This window comes from Trichechus manatus, unplaced genomic scaffold (genome assembly GCF_000243295.1).
Source record: "Trichechus manatus latirostris isolate Lorelei unplaced genomic scaffold, TriManLat1.0 scaffold00052, whole genome shotgun sequence".
NCBI lineage: Eukaryota > Metazoa > Chordata > Mammalia > Sirenia > Trichechidae > Trichechus > Trichechus manatus.
The window spans coordinates 4,258,251-4,284,299 of record NW_004443988.1 but is presented as its reverse complement, the minus strand read 5'-3'; the positions used below and the strand labels follow the sequence as shown (position 1 = coordinate 4,284,299).

General features: G+C 46.2%; 3 protein-coding genes across 3 annotated transcripts in view; 2 read left to right on the top strand and 1 right to left on the bottom strand.

The window, feature by feature from the left end:
* Positions 1–10,994, top strand: part of ADCY3 (adenylate cyclase 3) — a 119,759-nt gene extending 108,765 nt beyond the window's left edge. The window contains exons 11-21 of the mRNA XM_004377567.1: positions 223–310; positions 1,227–1,343; positions 3,397–3,659; positions 3,950–4,015; positions 5,634–5,715; positions 6,653–6,811; positions 7,359–7,505; positions 8,075–8,194; positions 9,196–9,319; positions 10,047–10,171; positions 10,812–10,994. Of these exons, the coding sequence (XP_004377624.1) occupies positions 223–310; positions 1,227–1,343; positions 3,397–3,659; positions 3,950–4,015; positions 5,634–5,715; positions 6,653–6,811; positions 7,359–7,505; positions 8,075–8,194; positions 9,196–9,319; positions 10,047–10,171; positions 10,812–10,994 (1,474 nt within the window). The remainder of the gene's footprint in view (positions 1–222; positions 311–1,226; positions 1,344–3,396; positions 3,660–3,949; positions 4,016–5,633; positions 5,716–6,652; positions 6,812–7,358; positions 7,506–8,074; positions 8,195–9,195; positions 9,320–10,046; positions 10,172–10,811) is intronic.
* Positions 10,995–11,647: 653 nt separating this feature from the next.
* CENPO (centromere protein O) lies at positions 11,648–21,849 on the bottom strand. Its single transcript, XM_004377687.2, has 7 exons — positions 21,807–21,849; positions 21,096–21,212; positions 17,922–18,091; positions 16,306–16,423; positions 15,343–15,602; positions 13,840–14,011; positions 11,648–13,175 (listed from the first exon to the last, which is right to left on the bottom strand). Exons 2-7 carry the CDS (start codon positions 21,139–21,141, stop codon positions 13,039–13,041), a joined length of 903 nt encoding a protein of 300 aa, XP_004377744.1. The 5' UTR covers positions 21,142–21,212; positions 21,807–21,849; the 3' UTR covers positions 11,648–13,038.
* PTRHD1 (peptidyl-tRNA hydrolase domain containing 1) lies at positions 21,513–24,554 on the top strand. Its single transcript, XM_004377566.2, has 2 exons — positions 21,513–21,845; positions 23,479–24,554. Exons 1-2 carry the CDS (start codon positions 21,594–21,596, stop codon positions 23,647–23,649), a joined length of 423 nt encoding a protein of 140 aa, XP_004377623.1. The 5' UTR covers positions 21,513–21,593; the 3' UTR covers positions 23,650–24,554.
* Positions 24,555–26,049: the final 1,495 nt, after the last annotated feature.

Genomic DNA, 26,049 nt, shown 5'->3' with positions numbered 1-26,049 from the left:
CCCATGCCCAGGCCCTGTAGTTGGCGGCCCCTCCGGTCAGGTCCTCTTTATCATGTTCTGTACAGCAAGCGGTGATGACTCCCTGGTGTCACATGGAACTTTTGGGGTACAGGCTTGTGCCTTGCTTGGAGGGCCTTCACTTTTCCTGTCTTCTTTCTTTTACTCTCCTAACCCCTCACCCAGTCTCACTGGTCCCCTTCCCAATTGTCTTCCCTCTTATAGGCTAATGACAAACTATGTGACCTTTGTGGTTGGGGAGATTCTGCTCCTGGTCCTGACAATCTGCTCGCTGGCTGCCATCTTTCCCCGGGTAAGAAGCACTTGTTGTTTTGGCTCAGAAGCCCCCTGGGAAGTGAGTGTGCTTTCCGGTGAAACTGGGTATTGATGGACTTATGCTTCCCATCAAATCTTTACCAGTAGACTGTCTTCTGTTAGGATCTGTCAGCTATTTATCCATTCATTCATTTATTGCACATTCATTCATTCAGCCATTCATTATCAGCAGAGCAGCCACTATGGATTGGGCTCTGGTGAGCTATGGTGCTGGTGGATGGGTGGGTGAGTAAGCCAGACTCTAGATAAATGGGAGCCTGAGTAGAACAGCAGTGGAGGCTCAGCCAGAAGGTAGGTTGGCTCAGATTGTGAAGGACCTTGAAAATCAGAGTAGCGGGATTAATGCTTTCTCCTCTAGGCCCTGGATGTGCCACACAGAGTTTTTGATCAGAAAGACATGGAAAAAGCAGTATTTTAGGAAGATTAATCTGGTGGGTGGCTTGTCGGATATCTTGGAGTATTTAAGTATACTGACCCAGAAAGGGCAGGGGTAGCTAGGCAGAGATGGCAACCAGCTAGTGTGGCTGGCGCTGAAAACCATTCCCTGACCTGGCTTCGCCCCCCTCCAGAGATGGGGAGTGGGCCACTGCTGGCTGGTGCTGCCCACAGCCTCCTGGGGTGGTCACTGAGTCTGCTCTGGAAAGGGCTTCCATACCTGGAGGCCGTAGTATTTCACAAACTCCTTGAGGAGAATTGATGCAGAGTGCCAGGACCCCTGAGCTCTCCTCTCAGCTCTGTCCTACTCTGTCAGTTTTCCGTTGACCCACACACAAAGTACTACTTTTTAGGTTCCTGGGACTAGAGTATGGAAGTAGCCCGAGTTGTTAGCAATCATATCTACAGGGGAAGAGGCTGACGAACGCTCATGGCCCTTGAAATCCCATTCTTTCTAGGCCTTTCCTAAGAAGCTCGTGGCCTTCTCGACGTGGATTGACCGGACTCGCTGGGCCAGGAACACCTGGGCCATGTTAGCCATCTTCATTCTGGTTATGGCAAACGTTGTGGACATGGTAAGCTCCTGCTGTCCTTGCTGAAGGGACACCCTGCTCTCAGTGGAGAAGGGCTTCCATATTGGCCAGCATGAGCAGTCTGCCAACCCATTCCTGCACCACTAGACACAGGTTTGGAGTGGTAGGCTCTGGAGCAGATCACCCTGGCCAAATGGAGGGGGGCTTCTCCCTGTCATCCAGGAAAACTCTGAGACTGGCTTATTTCCCCATAGCGCCTCCCTCTCTAGAATGCAGGAGCCCAAAAACATGTGCCTGGCCCTGTGCTGGGCGCTTTTCATTTAATCTTTATAACAATCCTAAGACATCCGTATTATCTGCAGATTCATATGACACAACTGAGGCTCAGAAAGGTTAACTCACTTGTTCTAGGTCACACAGCCAGTAAATGACAGAGCCAAGAATTGAAGCAGTTCTAAATTCCAATCCTGTGATTTCTTCCTCCATATCTCATTGGTCAAGGTACACAATGCTCATAAGCACTCTGTATATCTTCAGTTCCCCTTAGTGTGGCTAGTGCCGGGTATCTGTCAGGACCAGGGAAGCATACCTGTTCCACTAAAGGAGCTCTCGTCTGCTTAGCTTTCACCCATTGGAACATGGCCAGACCTTCCTAGAGGAGGGTCAGGGGATGGCAGCTTCACAGAGCCCAGTGGCAGGGGGCAGACAAAATTACCTGTTCCTGCTCTCCTGTATTCTCCTCAGCTCATGGAGAAGCAGGGAGCCCCATGAGGGGGCAGCCTGCTGCTTTCTTAGGGAGAAGCGACAGGACCTATCGACTCAGAGCCACCAGATGTGACATTTAGTGAGCATTGATGTCGGCTGCTGTTAGTACTCTCTGGTCAGTCATCATGGCTATCCAGTTTTGGTAGTACCAGTGCATGCTCTTAAAGGGCCCACTTTTTTCAAATATAACATTGTCATATTACTTGCTTTATTTTCTTTAACAGTTTAAATGCAGGAATAAGCATGGAGATGTATTCGGCAGCAGTGTAGATGAAAAGGCTCTAGGGCTGTAACCAACTGATCAAAAATCCAGCTGGAACCAGCAGTCAGAAGGTCCAGAACTCAGCAGGTCCATGGCCTGCACAGTGCCCACAGCCTAGGGAAGAGAAGCCCCAGACCCCTGGCATGGTCAGAATGGGCCACCGTTTAACATGGTCATGGTCACTCTGCAGGACATGTGGAGATCCTTTCACCGGTGGAGAGGTGAAAAACTGGGAGAGAGTAACACTTTGCACATGCTAGAATCACGTGCTAAGAATCTCCCAAAAGTCAGACAAGCTCCAGTGGGTGAAAGTTACAGAAAAGCAGGTTCAAGTCAGTTTATGGATGCATGTTCTGTTGACTCTGTCTGCCCAGCAATGGGCTCGGTGAACGGACTCTAGAAGGTAGTGAGCTTTGCGGAACGGAAGTGCTCTAGCCAAGACTGGCTGGTCATTCAGGGAAGCTGTGAGTGGAGGCTGACTGACTGGCCCACGGCCCCTCCTTAAGCAACAGTGTGATGTGGAGAATTGTGTACTGGACTTGAAGCCTGAAGACTTATCCTACTTCTGGTTTTGTTGTTGTTGGGAGCCTTCGAGTTGATTTTCAACCTATAACGACCCCATGTGACAGAGGAGAACTGCCCCATAGGGTTTTCTAGGCTGTAATCTTTACAGGAGCAGATCTCCAGGTCTTTGTCACACAGAGCTGCTGGGTGGGTTCAAACTAACCTTTCAGTTAGCAGCCAAGTGCTTAACCGTTGCGCCACCATGGCTTCTAGTACTGGTTTTACCACTTACTAATTGTGCTGCTTTGGGTAAACCCTGCTTCTCTGGGTTTTCTAGACAATGGAAGCAATACTAAAAATACAGAATTTCTGTGAACATCAAATGAGATGATGGTGAAGCTCATACTAGGAATTACTTTTATATGATTGTTCCCTGGTGAATTCTCCTGTCTTTTTTGTGTTTCTGAGGGACCTGTGGGAAGTGGCAGTGGAACGTACACTTGCCATGACATTGATTCTCTGACCAGTGTCTGCTATTCCCTTGCACCCCGTGTTCACCTCCAGCTTAGCTGTCTCCAGTACTACACGGGGCCCAGCAACAGGACTGCAGGGATAGTGGAGGAGCAGGATGGCTGCATGGCGAACCCCAAGTATTACAACTATGTTGCTGTGCTGTCCCTCATCGCCACCATCATGCTGGTGCAGGTCAGCCACATGGTGAAGCTCACACTCATGCTGCTCGTCACGGGCGCGGTGGCCATTATCAACCTCTATGCCTGGTGCCCCATCTTTGATGAATACGACCACAGACGTTTTCAGGAGCATGAGTAAGATGAAGCCTGACTGGGATCTGCCTTGTCTCCTTTCCCCACCCCCAAGTGCCCCTTTCAAGGCCATAGGCCTGCCCTGAGGAGGCTTTCTGCCTCTAGGTTCTGTGAAGGCTTATATGGGAATCAGGGTTCATGGCTTCTCACAGACACACCCCTGGGTGGCTTTGACCTTGCATTAGGTCCCTTCTGTTCTTAATGTGTGAAAGATTTGGTCTGCCTCAGTGTTTGGCTGGGCACCAGCCTCTCGAACCCAGATGGGCCTGAGTGTGTTGTCATCTCTTCCACAGGGTTCCCATCATCACCTTAGAGAAGATGCAGGTATTTTCCACTCCTGGGCTCAATGGGACCAATAGGTAAGTGTTACTGCTTCGCCCTTCTTGTCTGTATTCAGAGTCAGCTTCTTTTAGAGATAGGGAATACAGCATGCCAAACCCCATGATCTCACCCTTCCAAAGGCACATATTCTGGGGCTGTGTGTAGGTTAGAGCACTGAATGAGTGTCTCTGGAGTGGGAGGAGGTAGAATGAGTTTAGTTAGAACCTGGACATCCTGGCTGATTCTAAGTCAAAGGGAGTGATGCTGGGAGAGCAGAAGCAGTGCGGTTTGATGGGTGAGACAAAGAGGCTAGGCTGAAGTGAAGAAACAGAACAGCCAGATGGATGAGAGCCACACTTAATTTCCTGGCAGGGCAGGGAGGCAGCAGGAAAACGTAGACGCAAGAACACAACACCTGCAGTTAGAAGACTTGGATGATTATCCTGCCCTAGTCAGTAATTCTCTGTGGGACTACAGTTATCCTAAGTCTCAGTTTCATCTGTTGAGGAGAATATTAGACCAGAAGTTCTCTAAGGTCCCTTCTAGCTCTAAGGTTTTAGAATTTCATGATTCAGTGATTTTACTAGACCTTCAAGTGAATTTTAAAAAGACAGATAGGCTAATAGAAGGTGGGCAGAAGACTTGAAAATGCCCTCTACAAAAGAAAAAATCGAAATGGCCCACAGTACGTGAAAAGGCATTCACACTTGTTAGTAACCAAGGAAGGGCAAGTTAAAACCACAGTGAAACACCACACACCTACCTGTTTGGCAAAAAGAAAAGAGTCAGTCTGACAATATCAAGTACAGTGGTTAACTCATACATTCCTGGTGGGAGTATAAATTGGTACAACCACTTTAGAAAACAATGTGGAGTTATTAAGTAAAGTTGAAATTAGACAGACCTATCACCCAGCAATACCACTGCTGGATACATACCTTAGAGAAATTCATGTGCATATGTATGTTCCATGATGTATGTACAAGAAGGTTCACAGGAGCATCTTTCATAGTACACACACAGGAAACAAATGAAGACAACCCAAACAGCAACAACAGTAAGTGGATATAAAAATTGTGGTATATTCACACAATAGAATACTATACAGTAATGAAAATTAATGAACTACGGTTCCACACACAAAAACATGGGGAAGTCTTATAAAGAGACATGGTAAAACTGTGCCTTAGTCCCATCACTGCGATGTCAGTCTCTCCTTTCTCCTAATTCCTACATGGCCGCAGCTACTCTGTGATGAGCCCAGTGATGCAGTATTCATTAAACATCTGGGGAGCAGCCCTGATGTAGACACCAAGTGTAGCCAGGAGGGGCCTGTGGTCGGCTGGCTGTTAGATAGGAGCCCAAAGTAGACACCAGGGGTAGCCAGGAGGGGCCCGTGTCGGCTGGCTGTTAAGATAGGGGACCAATGATTCAAGAAAGTTTTACTGCCCTGAGGGAGTCTGCACTTGACGTAAAGGGTCAGAAGAGCTGGAGGGAGTTTCTGGGGCCTAGGGTGACAGGAAACAGCACAGCGCAGGCCCCCCTCCACACTGGGCCTCCTGTGGCTTCCCTGGCACAGCCTGCCAGTCAGAGGGAATAAAACTCCCTTCCAGGAGGGCCGCCCGGGTCCTCATTCAGTTGAATTCTATCACACAGGCTGCCCCTGATGCCTTCTAAGTACTCGATGACAGTGATGATGTTCGTCATGATGCTGAGCTTTTACTACTTCTCCCGCCATGTGAGTGCCTGCATGCCCCCCTCTCCTCTTTTGCTCACTCCTTTCAGAACTTCCTCCTCTTTTGCTCACTCCTTTCAGAGCCTCCTGGAGAAGCAGTCCAAAGGTCTAAGACCCAAGCTCCTTAGGAATGCTAGTTCCCTTTACCCAAGTAGCATGGGACCCTAGTCAAGCCGCTGCCTTCTTGGTATTCTGGCTTCCTCTTCAGTAATGCAAGGGAGACCGTCTTTACTTCTGCCTTCTGACCTCCGTCAGGATGTTAAAGGGTTCATGTGGTGGGGCCGGGGCGGGGTGGGAAAGGGTTGGTAAGTGGCAAGGAGAAAGGAGAGAGGGTGGATGCTGGCACAAAAGCCTGGATAAAATCTATTCTCTAGGCCAGGGTTCACAGCCTCTGCACTCACCCTGGCTCTGGGGGTCACTTGCATACTGACCACATAGCCAGAAGAGAAAGGGAAAGGAGCTGATAAAGATTCTGTTTTGTTTAAAGGAAAAGAAGAGAGGAAGAGAGGGCAAGTATCCATACAAGGGGCTTACTGCTCCATGTTAGCTCAAGTGCCACCCAGTGGTCTTCCAGGGAAGTACAGCCTTCCAGGTCACTTACTGACCAAATAGAGCCTGCTGGAAATGGGGAATTCACCCTGGGTGTGGAGAACCTCGCTGCTGCCACCACCCAGAAGTCAGAGCTGTAGCTCAAATTAGGTCCCAGGAGGCCTCTCAGGTCTCTGCTGTAATCACAGAGGTTGGGATGCCAGATCCTCGCCGCAGCTGTAGGGCGGCCTTCTTGATTAGGTGAATCCTTCCTGGGCCTTACTTCCCTTGCCAATTAGCCATCTTCTCTCCAGTTTTTCCAAGTAGAACCCCTCCATTCACAGTCCTATTTCTCATCTTGCATCCAATGGCCACTCTAAAGCACAGACCCTGCCTGTGTCTGCGTCTGCAGGTGGAAAAACTGGCACGGACCCTGTTCTTGTGGAAGATTGAGGTCCATGACCAGAAGGAACGTGTTTATGAGATGCGACGCTGGAACGAGGCCTTGGTCACCAACATGTTGCCTGAGCACGTGGCCCGCCATTTCCTGGGTTCCAAGAAGAGAGATGAGGTGAGGAGTGGGCCCTCATGCTGGAGCCTGCAGCCAGGAGGCTGTTTGTCTCTATCTGCTCTTAACCGCCATAAGCCTCTCTGGAACCAGGCCTTCTCAGGACATGGGGTCAGGACAAGGCTGGATCTAACCAGCAATCACAATATGAGCAAAAATGAATTTCACAGGCCTGTTCTTAAAGACATCATGTTCATATGGTCCACATGTCTCTGTGAGGCCATGTTGCAGAAGACAAGGCCTTGGCTACAGCCCACCTTTCTGTCAACTGTGATCTTCTCAACACAGAAGTTCTTAGGCCTCATTTCCCAGCTCTGCTGTACCCTCTTCCTCATGGCTAGGGCTGTTACAGGGACGAGAGAAGCTTTTTTTTGAGTATTCAGAGTTGTGATAAGCTGTATCTCATTATGCCAAGTTAGGGTAATCTGGGAGATGCATGTGTCCAAAGAGTTGAGTGCACATATCACACGTTCCAAGGAAGTGAGGTTCATTTCTTGAACACATTATCCATCCAAACACTGGTTGAGCACCTTGACTCACCTCTTTTTAGGAGCTGTACAGCCAGTCTTACGATGAGATCGGAGTCATGTTTGCCTCCCTGCCCAACTTTGCTGACTTCTACACGGAGGAGAGTATCAATAACGGTGGCATTGAGTGTCTGCGCTTCCTCAATGAGATCATCTCAGATTTTGACTCTGTGAGTGCCCATCCTGCCATTCTCCTCTGCCACAAAGCTAGCCTCTTCCAGATTGTTCGTCCCTGGACAGGCTGCAGAAGTTAAAGGAAATTAGAGCTACTCTAGACTGGCTACATTTTTCCAGATAAGTCCCTCCCGGTAATGTATGGACTTCTGCAGCCATCTGGAAATGCTGGGATCTGAGGGGTGAAGTGGGAGCCTGGGGAATCACCTACAAGTTCATAGGGTAAGGATTGGCCAAGACAAGATCCTGAGGCCCCTCTGACTCTTCCTACCCTCAAATTCAGATTCAGTAAACATTTATTGGGTAACTTGTATACCAGGAAAAATGCTTTTACATACATGCTCAACCACGTTAGGAGACTGACCATTTTATCTCACTGTTAAGGTTGTGGAAAGAGGCTCAGTGTCACATGGCAGATAAGTGGCGGAATAAATAAACCTCTACTGGGAAAACATCTCTCAAGTGTTTTGTGGGGTGCCGGTAAACAGGAAATCTGTCATTTAATTGGCGCATGCATCTTCCTTGACTGTGTTGACAATTCTCTCTTCCATAATCCTGGCCTCAGCTCCTGGACAATCCCAAATTCCGGATCATTACCAAGATCAAAACCATTGGCAGTACCTACATGGCAGCTTCAGGAGTCACCCCAGATGTCAATACCAACGGTTTTACTGGCTCCAACAAGGTAACTAAATACCCAGTGGCTAGAGGAGATGAGGCTCTGCCCCTGAGGCAAGAGATGGGCAGCCCATACCTAGCAGGCGGGAAATGAGAAGTTATTAGTACTGGTGTACAAAGTGGCCACAGACACACACACTAGCACCATGCAATGCAAATATGAAGTAGGATTTACTGAGGACAGCTTTATGAGCAGAGCACCCATAGAATGCACAGCCCCCCACCACTACTCCACAGCTCCAGCCAGACGTCAGATGATTTGTGTGCACTGCGGCCATCATTGCAGTAGAGGACTGAGAACTGGGAGTCATCATGCAGTTATGTAACAGTGACAGCTTCCAGGATGGAGAAGTGATTTTGTTAGACAAGGGGAGCCTTCAGAACTCACTGGCTGATGGCAGCCTATTTCTTATGTTAAGCTAGCTCAGACCTGTTAAGCCAACTCTTAAGGTGTGAAGAGAGGAAATGAGCTGTGGGGGCCTCCACTGGGCTTACTAGGTCCCAAGTAAAACATCTGTTTGAAAACATTCTTAAAACGTCATTATTTTCTTTTATCTTTACAACTGTGCTATGATGTAAGAACCACTACCTTCTCTATTTTATGGATAAAATTAAAGAAACATGTCTAAGGTGGGCGATCACCCTCAAGTTGCTTATAATCTAGTTGAAGAATCAAAACAAGGACAACCATACAAAATTTAAAGACAAGGTGGTAATAAGACACAACAGACCAGGAAGCAGCTGGGCTGGCTGGGTAGGATTTTTATTCCCTACCAGCATTACCCAGTCTTTGTCCAAGACCTATTAGTGGCAACTGGGTAAACTTATTTGTCACAGTGACAAGTTGGAGTAGAAGAGGTTGCTGGCCCTTTGTGGAAATAAGTAGAGAATGAGGCCTTTACCAACCAGGTGTAGGAACTCGCCTCCCAGCGGGAAGGAGGGGAGCAGGCTGGGCAGTGATGGGCCTGGACCAGCCTCTGATGTGTTCACTGCTGCTCTCTGGCACAGGAAGAAAAGTCAGAGAAGGAGCGCTGGCAGCACCTGGCCGATCTGGCTGACTTTGCACTGGCCATGAAGGACACGCTTACAAACATCAACAACCAGTCCTTCAACAACTTCATGCTGCGCATAGGTGAGGGCTCTAGGCTTGCCTGCCCCTCCACGTGCTCCCTTCCAAGGCAGGGGACTCAGAGCAGAGAGGTTTAGAAAGACGGGAGGCATTTCAGTTGGGGTGGTCCACACTCATAGAGGTGGAAGGAGCTGCAATTTACTCCCGTTTTTCTTCTAAGTGGTCAGACTTGAAATTCAGATTGATGAAATGGTGATCAGCTATACCCCATATTGCTTACTGTAGTAGCCCTTCCTTCCTTCGGAATCTGGTTGGGAAGTCCCAGTTCCTGGCTACCTTTGCAAGAGGGTTTCTGTGTCTGCTGAGGGGACTTTGCTCACCTCAGTCCAGCCTGTCCTTTGAAAGACTGCCAGGAGTTAATGTCACTTGCTACCCCGAACTGGGGGATGGGCGGGTGGGGTTCCACTCCTGGGTGAGATCACAGAAGACCTGAAGTACTGTTTGCGTTAGAGAGAAATTCATGACTGTGCTGCAGAGTGAATTAATGAGCATGTTGGGGACAGCTGACATTTGCCAAGCACCTACGAAGGCAGGATAAATAGATGATTTCTGCTCTCTGGTAGCTTAGAGTTTAGTTCTAAGACAAGTATAACGAGGAATATGGCATGGAATCAGAAGCTTGTGGTAGGGTCAGGTGATGAGCAGTGTAAGAGGAGTTGGCAACTTCTGAAACAGCGGTGATGGAAGGGTCTGGCACATGGCTGTGCTGAACTTTCTGCCTCTACCCCAGGCATGAACAAAGGCGGGGTACTGGCTGGCGTCATTGGAGCCCGGAAACCACACTATGACATCTGGGGCAATACAGTCAACGTAGCCAGCAGGATGGAGTCCACAGGGGTCATGGGCAACATTCAGGTATGTCCGGCAGCAGAGCTGAGCATGTGCTGATTCAGGGGAAGGGAACAAAACTGGGCTGGTACATGTTTGCCACTGGAGCTGCCTCCTTCTTGTTGGCCCAGAATACTAAGTCAGCAGTGCTGAGATTAAGACAAGAGTGGGAAGAGATGCCGCTATAGCTAGCCTCAGTAAAGGGAGAAAATATTTCAACTCCATTTGCAAAATTTAGTTTTACGTTCTGGGTAAGAACATCCTGGCTTGGGATGAACTTCCTGACATCTTGTGGCTCCAGCGGCTCCCCCGAAGTAATCCTGGGACTGGCAGAAAAGCTCCATGAATGGGCAGGGGGACAGATGAGCAGGAAGTAAAAGTTCCAAACAATAGTGCTGCCACACAGGCAACCTTTGGCTGTCCCAAGGAGACAGAGGACGAAGACTGTCTGGAGAGTGGAGGGCTCCAGGCAAATTGCCCTGTGGTTCACTGTTCTCCGCCTTGGGCAGTTTGGAGAACACTGAGGCCCGGTGTAGACTGGGATCTGTGGGTCATGGAAGTTTTAGCTCCACCTGGGTCAATTCTGAGCCCCAGCCACCAAGGCCCCGTCTTCACCTTGAGTCTTGGCTCACTCTAACCCCATGCTCTCACTCTGTTCTCCCTCTAGGTAGTGGAAGAAACACAAGCCATTCTCCGAGAGTACGGCTTCCGCTTCGTGAGGCGAGGTCCTATCTTTGTGAAGGGGAAGGGGGAGCTGCTGACCTTTTTCCTGAAGGGGCGTGATAAGCCAGCTGCCTTCCCTAATGGCTCCTCTGTCACACTGCCCCACCAGGTGGTGGACAACTCCTGAGTAGCCTCTAGCCCACAACAGTCCAAATGGGGAGGGAGGATTTATTTTTTGGAATCAGAGAAAAGCCTTGGGAAAGGACAAATTACCAAGTCCCGACGTTCCCAAATTGTTGAAGTAAACACTCGCATAGACTTTAGGTTTAAAAATCTTCTCAAGCCTTCATTTGTTTGTGGATGTGTGAGTTCCGAGGGCGGCCAGACTGCCCCTCAGTGTGCCTGCAGCTTCTCCCAGAGAGTAGGGGTCCTAGGCATAGTACTGGAACAATCCTCCCAGAGCCCGCTCCAACCAGCACCTTTCCCCCCAGAGAGGCCACGGCCACTGTGAGTAGGAAAGCATCAGAGGTGGAACAAAGCTGCCTTTGCCGTTGGGCTGGGAGCACAGGTGAGGAAGCTCTGCTGAAGATGAGGGCCCAGCGGCCGGCACAACTGGCTGGCGGATGCTCTGCTCCTGGCTATAACTTGAAAGCAGTGCTTTCATTCTGGAAAGAGCTCAAGCTGGAGACCTGACTGTCTCCATATGGTCTGAGTTAGGTTAAACGGCCCTAGTCCTGATGTTCCTGATAATCTTGAAAGGTTCTTCTGGAACCTGTCACCTTAGTTATGAGAGCAGAAAGTGCAATATTTCCTTTTACCCAGTGGGAGGGGGGAAGGGGGATTTATTTCTGAAAGAAAAATATATACACAGATCTACATTTATATTTTTAACTTTCTGTTAAAAAACACTATCCAATATTGCCTTGCCTTTGAGCTCTTGCTACAGTCGCCTTTGCTACTGCTTTAAGAGAGAATTTACAGGTATTGATAAAAACAAGACTGTTTTATTAAAAGCTTTATTCAACTTGAATGTGATCATTGTGAATACTGTGTGACTCCCTCTCACCTGAGAAGTTCTAAGTCATGCCATTGGTCACCACCACACGCCTGGAAGGCAAGAGCTTGAACTAGAACATCTCTCTCTTAGTTTTAAGCTGCTTCTTCTAAATGATGATCCAAGCTGGTTTACCATTCCCCGGTGCTCTTCCTAACGTTAGCTGGAGCTCCCTCAAGTGAAGGTTACACATTACACTTCATGATCATCAGGTCTCCCAAGTGACCATGTTAGAGTGAGGCCTGAATGTAGCTCTGGGCCTGAGGCAGTAATGTAATAATAGCTCCTATTTTGACTGTGCAACAGGGGACAGGACTTGAAATAGCCGCCAGAAACAAGTTTTCAAATCTGTGAACTGGCCCCTACACATACTCTCATAGCCAGGAACAAAAAATGCCAGCAGATCCAAGGCCCATGGTCATAGGGAAAACTGGTACACTCCACTACCAAGGAGATGGGGAAGAAGACTGCATGAGGGAAGAGATGGAGGAGGGTCTGCTTCCTTTGCAACAGTAAGTGAGTTTATAGGCAGATTTCCAACCCTATTCTTTTATAGCTGACTTAATACACTCAGCTCTCCACTAAAATGTTTTAGGAAACAAAATAATAGATACTGTTTTATCCATAGTACTTTCTTACATCATATTCTCTATAAAGCAAGAGCCTACAATATACTGCTCCAAACCAAAGATTAAACACACTTCCCTTCTTATCTATACGTTCATATCACAAACCCAGAGTAATCTAAGAACTTGCTTTTCAGAAGTCTCAGGAAAATGAGGCAGAATTACATAAAACTTCCATAAAAGCCAGAAATACTGTTTAGTTGAAAGATATGTCTTCCCTCTTTCACAAAATTCCCTCTGTTGTGCCCCACAAACCATTTTTTGATTTTCAGGTAAAATGTATGATCAAATCAATTAAGACCTCAAAAGAACAGGTGATCTTGAGCGTTATAATAAGTGATCAATCAAGTGGAGAATTGCCCAAAACACCCAAAGTCCATGGACTCAAACCTGGTGCTTATCATCCTAATGAAGAGGTAGGTGTCTGTCTCATTGCAAGGACGGTCCCTGACGAGTCTGATCTGTTCAGGAGTTTTCAGTTCCTAGAACTTTGCCTGGAACTATGGAAATATTGTACTCACTGCTGACATGTTCTCAATGAAAATAACATTTTAGGGGAGCAGGCTCATATCCAACTTTCCTCCTTCTCCGGCAAATGAAGTGAACACTTTATGTAGTGACGTCGTACGAAACAGATTTTCATGGGAGACTCGCTGTTCTTCCCATGAAGTGGGTAATGCATCCATCCCTAAAGAAGAAAAAATATCAATCTTATCCAGTGTAACTGGGGAATAAGAACCTGGATCATTGATATTCTAGGCCCATATAATTTTAAGATGGGGACTTAGAGACAGGGAAAGCTATAACATAGGGTGTGCAACCTGTGGCAGCTTCAAAATGCCTTCCTCCTAAAAACATGTTTTCCAGTTTTTCATTATTGCCATATCACATTACTGTGCTACATTTCACCAAAACAGCTTCATAACAGATGCCTCTCAGCCAGCTCTGGAAACTTCCATTTACTTATTCTCTAGAGAGCTAAGTGTATACTGACTTGTCCCCTCTATTTGGCTCCACTCATCAGAAATGACCCTCTGAGTCAGCCTCATTAGTTTTTTCTTCAAGAAGGGGCTCCAATGAAGAATAAAGCATAAGCTGAAAGAACCCTGGAAGAGACAGGTGGGGCAGAGGAGGAGGGAAAACTAGGATAATTATGTTTACTATTTACAAACAGAAAAAATCGGTAGAAACAAGGAAAATACTCTCTATCTTACTGAGTACAGTTATACATAATCAGAAGAAAGGGTCTCAAGTCCATTTGATGTATTCTACCTATTTTGCCCTCTGTTTCAATTATCTTGAGTAAACTAGAGCATACTGTAACTTCTTCACTGACACATCCTTCCTCTTACCTTGATATGTAACGGTGACATCCGTTGGAAGCGTTACTGTGAGGTCCTTATACAGCAGTCTAGCACAGAACGGGAAGGACTGGCCCCCAGGCTCCCTTTTATAAGTAAATGACAGCAAGTTGCACAGCGAGTTTCTCTGCAAGGGCCCAGCCAGAAAGGCTGCAAAGTCACTCTAATGGGGGACAAGTTCAAAACAAACAGAGAACATGGTGATCACAGCTCCGAAGTGGTGGCTGTGATGCTTCAAAACATGTCTACCAAACACAGGGCAGACAAAGATGTCTACGTGCTAACTAAACATCAGACAATAAATGAGGGACAGAGAAAGACCTCAAAAAAGGAGATTTATAACATAAGTAAGGAAATCAGTTTCAGGAAGCCATTACTAAGTAAATGGCCAAGGAGGGGAGTGTTATTTCTGCCAAGAATTTCATGAACACTGCATATATGGCTAAGAGCCTTCATGTCTGCATTCACGTATCAAGTTTAATCTAACTAAAAATTGGGAGCTTCAAAGTCACTCCAAATGCATAGGGTGGGGAAATGCTAAGCTAAAGGGTTGTTAATACCCTATTGCCATTAATCTCCCATCTACTGTTTTCATACCAACCCTAGCTCTAGTTTGCAACCTGGAAGAAGGTAGACCATACTTTAGAAGACTGACAGTATTCCTCTGAGGTATTTCAAAAACCATTATTTATTATTCAAAAAAATCCTTGTTGAATTAAAAGTATAGCAACTGTAGGGCTGCAATAGATGGGATGATAGAATGGGAGAAAAACATGGAACCTCAAATTCCTTTTAAAAAAAACAACCAGACCTACTGGACTGATTGAGACTGGAGGACTCCAAAAGACTACTGCCCTGAGATACTCTTCAAATCTTGAACAGAAACTAACCTGAGGTCACCTTGTAGCTAAATAACAAATTAGCTCAAAAAATAATAAATGTCACCATTAAGTACTGTGCTCCTTTAAAAAAATTACCTATATGAGACCAAAGGGTCAACAACTACTTCAAAACAAAGATGAGAATGTAAGGGGGCAGGGAATGGAAATGGAACAACCAGAACAGAAATGAGAATGTTCATGCATTGTGAGGAATGTAACTAATGTCACTGAACAATTTGTGTAGAAGTTGTTGAATAGGAACTTAAACTGCTATGTAAACCTTCACCAAAAACACAACAAAATCTTATTTCAAAAAAAAAGGATAGCAACTGTACTCCAGTACTTTGTGAGGGGAAGGGTCAAGGATATAAGCTGGAGAACCATATTCGGGAGTGAATAATCTCTTAACCAGTATCTGTGCTTTAACATTAATTCCAGAGTTTCAAAAGAGTAAGAAAAGAGGATGGAAAGAAATAAGCATTAGAAGAACAATGATCAAACTTCTGGCTCAGAGTTATGAAACATCTAAAATACAAAAGAAAAGTTGTCCCTTTTTCCTTTTAAGCTTATCCTGGACCCATAAGATGAGTCATGTAAGATTCCAGACAGATACCTCAAGTCGATCTGCCTGGTACTTCCTCCCAGCATAAGCATTTAGGTGTTCGCAGAGACTGAACAGGAAGTGCTGAACATCAATCTGTAAGTATTTTGCTGCTATCTCTTCCAGAGGAATGAAGACTGGAACTGAATGGCGATGTATCCAAAGTGGTTTCTGTATGACAAGGTCCACGAAATAGGAATCCAGGAGGTTCCCCTCAAAAGCAGTGTGGATGCAGACACAGACTCCTCGGCTGGTCAGTTTACCACTGAGCCCTGGGACAAACAAGACGATTTCTCTCAACAGATGACAGGCGGCGGACATATTTTATTCATCCCTGCACCCCCAGCAGCTGCCCCGGTATATGCAGTATGTGCTCAAATGTTTGCTGAATGAAAGAATATCATAGGCTCTTTCTTCCCCTTGACTCTGGCCCACTTTATGAGCCTGAGTTGTCAAAACCACAGAAGAACAGTAGAAAAGAAAAACACAATGACTCCTAAACACCAAATTATTGAGGAAGATATTCTGAAGTTTTTAATCTACCTATTCCTTTTTTTTTTTCCCCTGAGTGTCAAATCATCTATGATAGCCCCCAGTTCTTCCCACAATCCTCTTGTGACACAGATGGGAGAATAAACTCCCATTTTAATTGTAAAACAGAGACTGAAGGGTTTAAATTATTTGACCAATGGCATAAAGCCAGCCAGCAGTAGAGGAAGTTCTAGTACAGGCTCTGGCCCAGGATGAACCGCTTAAATCAATGGTCTCAGCCAGCCACCAACCAATCTTCGGCCATACGGAGGCCCATCTTGGATATAAAAATATGCCTACAAATAGCATGCCAGCTTTGTGAATGTGTGCTGGGGTAAAAGGGGACAAAATAATGTTCATGAAATGAATCCAAGATAAATAATACATCCAGCAGACTAACTGATTAGAGAGAGATGCAGTCAGAATCAGGTCAGAAAATGAAACCTGTAAAACGGTATGCCTGTAGAATGGCTTTCAGGTTTTCCCGCTTTGTCTCTAAAACTTCCTGCTCACTTGTCTCCAATGTCTGGTCAGGCTCTGCACTGGCAGCAGATGCTTCAATCTGCAAGACAGGCAGCAAACCAAATTGGGTGCAAGGGAATATAGCACAAAGTCCCTGCCCTCACCCAACTAGACAAAAGCTAAATGCAGAGTATTTTGTGTTATGTAATTGCATCAAGAAATGCTCCAAGTGGCCAGCAAGACAGCGCTATGATGTCACAGCAGAGGAAGAATTGTGTGAGTCACAGTGCAAGGAATCAGGTAGAAATTCTGCTGGCCTGAAGAACCATTAGGATTTTGGTGGGAATGCGGAGTATCGTGAGAGGAGAAAGAATGGGGTATGAGTAGTAGGATGAGCACAGGTTGGGTGAAACAGATGGTTGTGAAGAGACAAGGCTAGGACAGCTGGTTTGGGTCGGATAATGCAGAGTGCCAAGTGCCAGGATGGGAGAAACTGACTTTAAGACTTCCCTTCTGGCCATGACACAGAAGATGGTATCAGACTAACCCCCCCTCCGAGAGCACCTGTACAAGCTGGCTAAAACACCAAAAACAAATACACAAGTGATCAAGCAAACAAACAGAAGACGGCTGGAAGGCATTAGAGAGCGACCAAAACACCTAGGATGGAAGAGTCCAGATAAATGCTCTGAAGTTAGCTGGACCCTCCCTGCAGCTTTCCCCTTCAGGGCATGTGATTGGTTTATAAGGAAGATGGCCTAATAGAAAGCTGCAGGCTAGACTTCGAAGCGGCCTCACTGTTTCAGGGAAACAAAAATTGGAGACCAGGGTTACCAGAGCAGCCTTTCTACAGGCCAGTGTCCTACAGAAACGGAACCCAACATTCTACATGCAATCTGCCCTCCTGACATTTGCCAGTTCCTGAACTGCGTATGTGTACTAGGTACTGAGAAACCAAGCAGAAGAGACTAACCATGAAAAGCTAAACAGAGATCCCCGGAGTCTCAGCATAGTGGGAAATAAAAACTGAAGCGCAGGGCCTGCCAAGAAGACGGGTCTGATAGGCCTGCCCCCTACCCCTAGACTTTCAATTCAGAGTCCTAACTAGCAGTCTACTGCAATAATCCTGGGGTGCAATCACCTGATACATACTGACTGCAGATGTGGATAATGCTTGAGCTATGACAATGGAGTTAGGGAGGAAGCAAAACTGTAATCTAAAGGACAACTTGACTGTACCTGACCAGAGAGAAGACTGAAAAGAGAGAACAGTCACAGTTCACCGTGAGGTTTCATGTCTGGGTGACAGAAAGATAGCACTAACGACAAAAGACCAATGACTCACGTCAGGCTGAGACTGCAGGAACAGGCTTAAATGTCTATGTGGGCAGGTTAAGGAACTATTATGAAGAACTCATCTAGCCCATCAGTAATGCCTGACAATTGTCAGCTGATACTACTATTAGCTGCAACTCTACAGGTTTGATCATTTGAGGGATCAAGGACTGAAATCCATCCAGTAAGACCAGAGGCAAAACACATCACACGTTTGTTCTTCACACCCTAGGGAAGTCTGCCAGCATCAGCCTTTTACTCACCCTGGCTTGCCGCTGCTTCACTTCAGCCCTCAGCTTATCTCGCAGAAGTCTCAGTTTATGAATCCTGGTCCTAAGAGTACTTGCCTCTGCCTGTGCTCTCTGTGGCTCTTCAAACCGCTTATGAGATCTGTTCATTTGAGTCTCTAGTTTTTCCAAGTGAGCTAAAATACCTAAGGAAAGTAGAAAGGAAATTTCACAAAAAGCCAAGGATTTCAGGGGACAGAGGGTGACCCTCTTAAGAACTCTGTGGCCAGCTAAATTGTTAGACATTCACCACAATTTATATATGATTAAACCAGAGGAGCTGACAATAGAAATCTATGATCAGCAGCTTTTCAGACTGAACACGGATATACAAACTGTCTCTGATCAAGATACTATCCAAAGAGAGCATGAGACAGACTCTGAACTGTCTACTACATGCTGATTAGACAGTAGTATTTTATCTAGGTCTACAGTTTATCACAAAAGTACATCTCTAGTGTGGAAAAGGATGATTCAATGCCTTTACCAGATAGATGAAATCTCCCTTAAGAAAATTCTCCCTGAGTGACTGAATTGCTGGGCATAGGGCTGTGGGGACCATGGTCTCGGGGAACATCTAGCTCAACTGGCATAACAGTTTATAAAGACAATGTTCTACATTCTACCTTGGCGAGTAGCGTCTGGGGTCTTAAAAGCCTGTGAGCAGCCATCTAAGATACTCCACTGGTCTCACCCCTTCGGGAGCAAGGGAGAATGAAGAGAAGGGGATACAAGGAAAAGATTAGTCCAAAGGACTAATGGACCATAACTACCAAGGCCAGACTGAGTCCAGTAAAGCTAGATGGTGCCCAGCTACCACCACTGACTGCTCTGACCGGGATCACAACAAAGGGTTCTGGACAGAGCTGGAGAAGGATATAGAACAAAATTCTAACACACCAAAAAAAGACCAGAAGTTAGAGGGTTGATACGTTGTGGGGTTGTTAACCAATGTCATAAAACAACATGTGTACTACTGTTTCATGAGAAACTATTTGTTCTGTAAACCTTCACCTGAAGTACAATTAAAAAAAAAAAAAAAAAAAAAGACCAGATTTACTGGCCTGAAAGAGACTGGAGAAACCCCTAGAGTATGGCCCCCAGACACCCTTTTAGCTCAGTGGTGAGGTCACTTCCGAGGTTCACCGTTCAGCCAGGGATTGGACAGCCCCATAAAACAAAATGGGACTAATGAGGCACAGCAGTCCAGGGACAAGGACTAGAAGGCAGAAGGGGACAGGAAAGCTGGTGACAGGGAACTCAAGGTTGAGTAGGGACAGTGTTGACATGTAGTGGGGTTGTTAACCATTGTCATAGGGCAACATGTGTACTAAGTGTTTAATAAGAAACTATTTTGTTCTGTAAACCTTCATCTAAAGTGAGAATAGCAGTTTCATGAGAAACTATTTGTTCTGTAAGCCTTCACCTGAAGTACAATAAAATAAATAAATAAATAATAATAATAAAGTGAGAATAGCAGCTCAGCTGAAGAGTGTCGTCAGTGTCACTGAACTGTGCATGTAGAAATTTTTGAAATGGTGTATCTTTGGCTATGTATATTTTCACCAAGAAAAAAAATAAAGGTCGAGAAGGGAGAGGGTTGACATGTCGTGGGGTTGTTAACCAATGTCATAAAACAATATGTGTACTACTGTTCAATGAGAAACTATTTGTTCTGTAAACCTCCACCTGAAGTCCAATAAAAAAAATAAAGCGTTAAAAAGCAAAAAAAAAAAAGAAGAAAATTCTGTACTTTTACACACCCTACAGGGGAAGTCAGCACAACTGGACTAAACCAAAGCTAAGAAGTATCCTGAATACAACCAAACACTTCGAGGGACAGAGTAGCAGGGGCGGAGGTCTGGGACCATGCTTTCAGGGGACATCTAGGTCAACTGGCATAACAAAGTTTTTTAAGAAGATATTCTGCATCCTACTTTGGTGAGTAGTGTCTGCGGTCTTAAAAGCTAGCGAGCGGCCATCTAAGATGCATCAATTCGTCCCAACCTACCTGGAGTAAAGGAGAATGAACACCAAAGTCACAAGGAAAGCATTAGCCTAAGAGACAGAAAGGGCCACATAAAATGGAGACTGCAACATCCTGAGACCAGAAGAACTAGATGGTGCCTGGCTACCACCAATGATTGCCCTGACGGGGAACACAACAGAGAGTCCCTGTTGGAACAGGAGAAAAGTTGGGTGCAGAACTCAAATTCTAGTGCAAAGACCAGACCTAATGGTCTGAAACTGGAGGAACCCCAGAGAACATGGCCCCCAGACTCTCTGTCAACCCAGCACTAAAACCATTCCTGAGGCCAACTCTTCAAAGATTAGACTGGACTATGGCACATAAAACAATACTCGTGAAGAGTGTGCTTCCTAGCTCAAGTAGATACCTGAGACTAAATGGGCAGCTCCTGTCTGGAGGTGAGATGAGAAGGCAGAGAGGGTCAGGAGCCAGTTGAATGGACATGGAAAATCAGGGGTGGAAAGGAGGAATGTGCTGTCACAGTATAGGGAGAGCAATTAGGGTCGCACAACAATGTATGTATAAATTTTTGTATGAGAGACCAACTTGAATTGTAAACTTTCACTTACAGTACAATAACAAAATAAAATTAAAAAAAATAAAGGTCATAGTTCCATTGAGTTCACCAACTAATAAAACCTTTATTGAGAATTTCCTACATATTAAGACACTTGTGCTAGATGCTTTACTTGCAAAGCATGTAAAGAATTAAATACTTATTGAACTATTGAACATCTCCTATAAAAAACCAAACCTGTTGCCATGGTGTTGATTCCAACTCATAGCAACCCTATAGGACACAGAAGAAGTGCCCCATAGGGTTTCCAAGGAGCGGCTGGTGGATTCGAAGTGCCAAGCTTTTGGTTAGCAGCCGAGCTCTTAACCACTGCGCCACCAGGGCTCCTAAAAAGGGGCTGGGGCCTAGAAATATTTGAAGTAATTTTTCCTTGTCCAATGATCTTGGCTTGCCTGTCTTTTATGTCTTCAATGTTAGTTCCCTTTCGCCATTCTGCTCCCACACAGGACAGGTCACAAATTAGTTACAGGAGGAAAGAGCTGTCTCAGCCTGGGGGTCTTTGGGCAGCAGCTTATAAGGGGGAAGCAGGGCGCCCTTTGAATACCTCCTTTGGACTCGCCGTCTTGACGTAAAGTATTCGCTGGCTCCATCTCCTCAGATTTCTGAGAGCCTTCCTATGAAGCTGCCCAGGCAAGTGGGAATAAGAACCTAGATTGCCTTGCTGGCCAAAAAAAGAACAAAGGTAACAACTCACATCCATTCACATTCAGACAAACTCAGACGGCTGGGCACACACCCGTCGGCCCCCTGGATGCCCCAAATGTCCACGCTAGAACTCCCCTTCCCCGAGCCGCCCAGCCCTTTCGCCACCCGCCTGCGCACTCCTGAGAGCAGGGCCCCTCTGCCCAGCCCTCCACCCTGGTCACGGTTTCGTCCGTCATCTGGTCTTACTTTCCCTTTACGTCTACTCCTGCTCAGCCAAGCCAGAGATGTGAGTTCCCGCCTTCCTCGTCTTCAAAACTAGCCCAATAGGTCCCAGCGTCCTTCGCGCTCCCACCGTACAAAAACATGGCGGCGCTCAGGAGCCCTCCCCGATCCCAGAATGCACCGGAGAGTAAGCCCAGCCTTTCTGCTGGTCAGGAAGATGGCAGCCTCTAGCGCAGAGCCGCAATTCCTGGTGCAGTACTTGGTGCTACGAAAGGATCTATCGCGGGCTCCGTTCTCCTGGCCAGCAGGCGCCTTGGTAGCGCAGGCTTGTCACGCAGCCACCGCGGCCTTGCATATTCACCGCGATCACCCACACACGGCGGCTTACCTCCAGGAGCTGGGGCGCATGCGCAAGGTGGTTCTCGAGGTGAGACAAACCCCCGCGGGGGGGAGCGAAACGCTGAGGCCGCCGAGACCGGAAGTGGGTGTGGTCTTGCATCCAAGGGACTAACTTCGTGGAGTGGGTGTGGCGTTAGGTTTTGGAGAGGCTTCGAGGTTTGAGCTGCTTACTGCTCATTCTCTTGGTTGGGAAGGGCCGGACTGTGTGAAGAGCGGACATCGGGTCCTTTCTTAATACTTACCTGCACCTCTCCGGTCCCACTGTGCACTGGTGGTTCCTGCGTCCGTGTGGATGTGTGTGTGGGCAGAGACTGGTGGAGTATGGCCATGCCTTTGGCCTGTGCAAAGGCGGACGTTTTAAAGCCCTGCCAAGAAATATGTCGCGCTCGCAAAACCGACCCAGAAGGAATAAGGACTCAGGATGCCTTATTGCCATGGGAGCAGTGCGCGGTGAAGTCAAGCATTTACCTGGATATGATGCCACATTGTTTTAAAATAAATGTTAAAAATCCTAGATTGACCTAAGAATCAGAAATACCAGACACCAGGGTGTAAATTGGTACGCCTTTTAAAAAATAACAAGGTTCTGGCAGAGTCCCTGGGTGTGCAAATGGTAACGCTCACTTGGCAAGGTTGGTGGTTGGAGGCCGGAGGCCACTTAGAAGTGCCTGGGAAGAAAGGCCTGGCCATGTACTTACGAAAAAATCAGCGATTGGAAACCCTATGGAGCACAGTTCTACTCTGACACACATGGGGTTATCATGAGTCAGAATCGACTCTAGGGCATCTGGTACTGGTAGAGGAAGGGTTTGCACTCTGGCACGTCCGAAGACTTCAGTCTAACCAGTTGTACAATGCTGCTGCCTGGTGCCAAAGAAGACGGAAGGGGAAGTTAATATGGCTTTGGCGGAAAGTAACTGCTGGACGTAATGGATTCAGAGTGGCGATCGCAGCATTCTCTAATTTGATAAGACAAGCTTCTAGTTATCTTTGTGCCCCGTGGCTTCACTGGCAAGAAATATACATTATGCAAAATAACACACTAATTATCTTTATTTTCTAAGTGATAATGTTAGTACTTCCTGTAATGGGATTCAGCGTGGGTGGCAAGGATGACCCAGAAACGACTGGAGAAGGATGTGTGAGAATAGTTTGCCCTCCCTTGACTAAACAAGTGAGAGCTATCCCAGCAGAAGGAAAACACTTCTAGGCTTGGGTGGGGAGGGCGTGGAGGGGTGTAGGGAGGCAGAGGTTGAAGTGATTTCTTAAACCCTTCCAGTAGTCAGCTCTTATAGTCAGAGCTGGCTGGAGGATTAGGGATAGCTGTTGTGGGCATCTGGCCATAAGAGAGCTGTAAAATGGATAGAGTAATTACTGACAACTCATAGAACACTCAAGAAGGAAGAGAAAAATCTCCATTTTACAAACAGGAATCTTAAGCCTCACTCCACTCTGCCCCCAGGCAGCTTACATAGGATCCTATAGTAAGTGAATGGTGAACCTGGAATGGAACTGTTGCTCCTGGAGACGTGCTCTACAGCCGCTTTTTCGGTAAAGCTGTTACTCCACTTTCAGTTAAGAGGAGGCCCCCTTTTATCTGGGCATTTTGACACTTCCTAAATGGACTAGTCGATCTGTCTTCTGTGTTCTGCTCCCTATAGGCCTCAGATGAGAACACTCTAAAGGAGCTGGCTGAGACCCTGCAGCAGAAGAACATCGACCACGTGCTGTGGCTGGAGCAGCCAGAGAACATCGCCACTTGCATTGCACTACGGCCCTACCCCAAGGAAGAAGTGAACCAGTATTTGAAGAAGTTACGATTATTCAAATGACTACTGTTACCAGTTGCTTTGCTCAGCTGGACCCAGAACAGCAAGCGATCCACCCCTAAGCATCATGTACTTTGAATGTCAACTTGCTCTTCCCTTTAAGTTATGACAGTTTCTTGAGGGTCAAGCACATGTTCATATGAAAGTTGTCATTAATAAATACTTCCTCTTTCTGTTCAGGTGGGGAAAGTAGGTGAGCAGCAATATGGTCTACAGGTCATTGCTTAACTGGAAAATTTTGTTAGACTTTTATACAGGGGTCATGGAAGCTCCCTCGCTCTCAGTGGGTCATGCATTGAGGTGACCTGTCAATCCTTTAAAGCTTGAAATGACCCTAAAATCCAGCCGTGACCACCAGGTGCACAAATAATGGGACAGGAAAGAAGAGCCCAAGGTTGTTTTTCCCCTATGTAATAACAATACTTTTAATTTTGTTCATGAATAAATTCATATATAGTTAAGAAGTGTCTCTTAAAGTTTAAAGTACCATCATTGTATGATTTGATTTTTCAAGTCTTAGGATTTCACTAAATGCTATTACATGCAGAACATCAGAATCTGTCTTTACCCATAACAGCTTCCTAAGCCTCAGGCCTACAAATGCTCTTTTTACTTCAGAGTCCTGCTAGTGCAAACTTCAAACTTACTCCCTTCTCTACTCATTCAAAACCCAGCTCCTCCTGACTTAATGATAACCTAACATTTATTGAGTACATGCTGTGTGCCAAGGACTATGCTAAGTGGCTTATATACATTACCCTGTTTAATCTTTACCATGACCCTATGAGGTAGGTACTTTTATTAACAGCATTTTGCATGTCGGGAAACTGAAGCACAAAGAGATTAGATATCTTGCTCCAAATCATATAATTAATGGTGAGTCAGGACTGAAACCCAGCCAGTCTGCGCCTGGGCTGTCAACTAGTACACAATACTTCCAGTACACAACACATGTTCATATTAAAGTTGTTATTAATAAGTCCTTCCTCTGTCCAGGTCTACAGGCCATTGCTTAAATAGAAGATTTGATTGGACTCCTCTACAGGGGTCAAGGGAAACTTCTTTTTTGTTAAGAATAACAGAGTTCTTCCAGTCACCCAGGCTTAAAACCAGGGCTTTGAACTGGTTCTGCCTGGTTTAGTCACGGCCAATGAAGCAAAACCCAAACAGATCTGAACTTTTTGAACGTAGGTGAAGCTGAACAGGAAAAATTACAGGTCAAAGTTCTGCGAGAAACTTAATCTCCCTCTTAGAAAACAAAGGCAGTGTGCATGTTACATAGCAACCAAATCCTTTAACTGGCAGAGTCAGAAACAGTGGTGTCCTGCTCAAAGATGGCAGCCAACCATGCAGCTTTGAATGTGTGTCACTCTCCACATTCCTGGCAATAATCCAATCTCCCGCATCAGGCTCCTGAAGGGGCTCACTATGCCTCTTCCAAGTCTCCCATTCCAGGGCTTCCACCTATAATTTTTCCTGTCCCAGTTATCAATCTGCTTCACCCAAATTTTTAAAAATTCAGGTCTATTCCAATTTAGCTTTGTCAGACATGACTGAAGCGGTCTGAACGAGTTTGAAGCCCAGCTTAAAACCTTTCCTTTGAATTTCTTATTTCTTATTCTTCACATCCAGTTGACATATTTCATTGAATCTAACACATCAACTTTAAGATGCAATGTCATTTTATGAACTGTTAAGAAATGCTACAAAGTGCTGGGAGGGTAGAGGGGAAAAAGTGGACAGGCCTCAATGTTAGCCCTACTGCCCACAGCTACCCAGGACGTACCTCCTCTAAGCCTAAAGATGACTTCCATTTACACCCTTGGAATGAGTTTAGCACAGTAGTTCTCAAACTTTAGTGTGGATCAGAATCACATGGAATGCTTATTAAAACACAGATCCCGCCTCCAGATTTCAGATTCAGCATATCTGGAGTGAGACCCTAGAATTTGCATTTCCAACACACGATGCTGATGCTACTAGTCCCAGTACCACCCTTTGAGAACCACTGGTCAAGAGGATAAAGGTACTTGGTATTAAAGGAAGAAAGTTTTCTCTCCCTGCCACCTTTTTAGCATTTCATGCAATACTTCCTCTTCATTTAACAGCCACGCCTGCTTAGAAAACATAAGTAACTAAAGCCCGCACTCAAAGAAAGGTGGGATATTTCCTTTAGCATCTGAGTCAACTAAATGGAATGTGACCGCAAGAGTTCTCACATACTTTGCCTGTGGCGTAATCCATGGCTGTGCCCCACCACCCAGCACAGTCCAGGAAACAGGATGGGTCCCTATTTTGCTGCCACTTTAGCTCAAAGTCATGTGTACACTCTTTCAGTGCCCAGCACAGTACCGGGTACAAAATAGACACCGCAGGCAAACATGAGATGTTAGCAGTAGGACT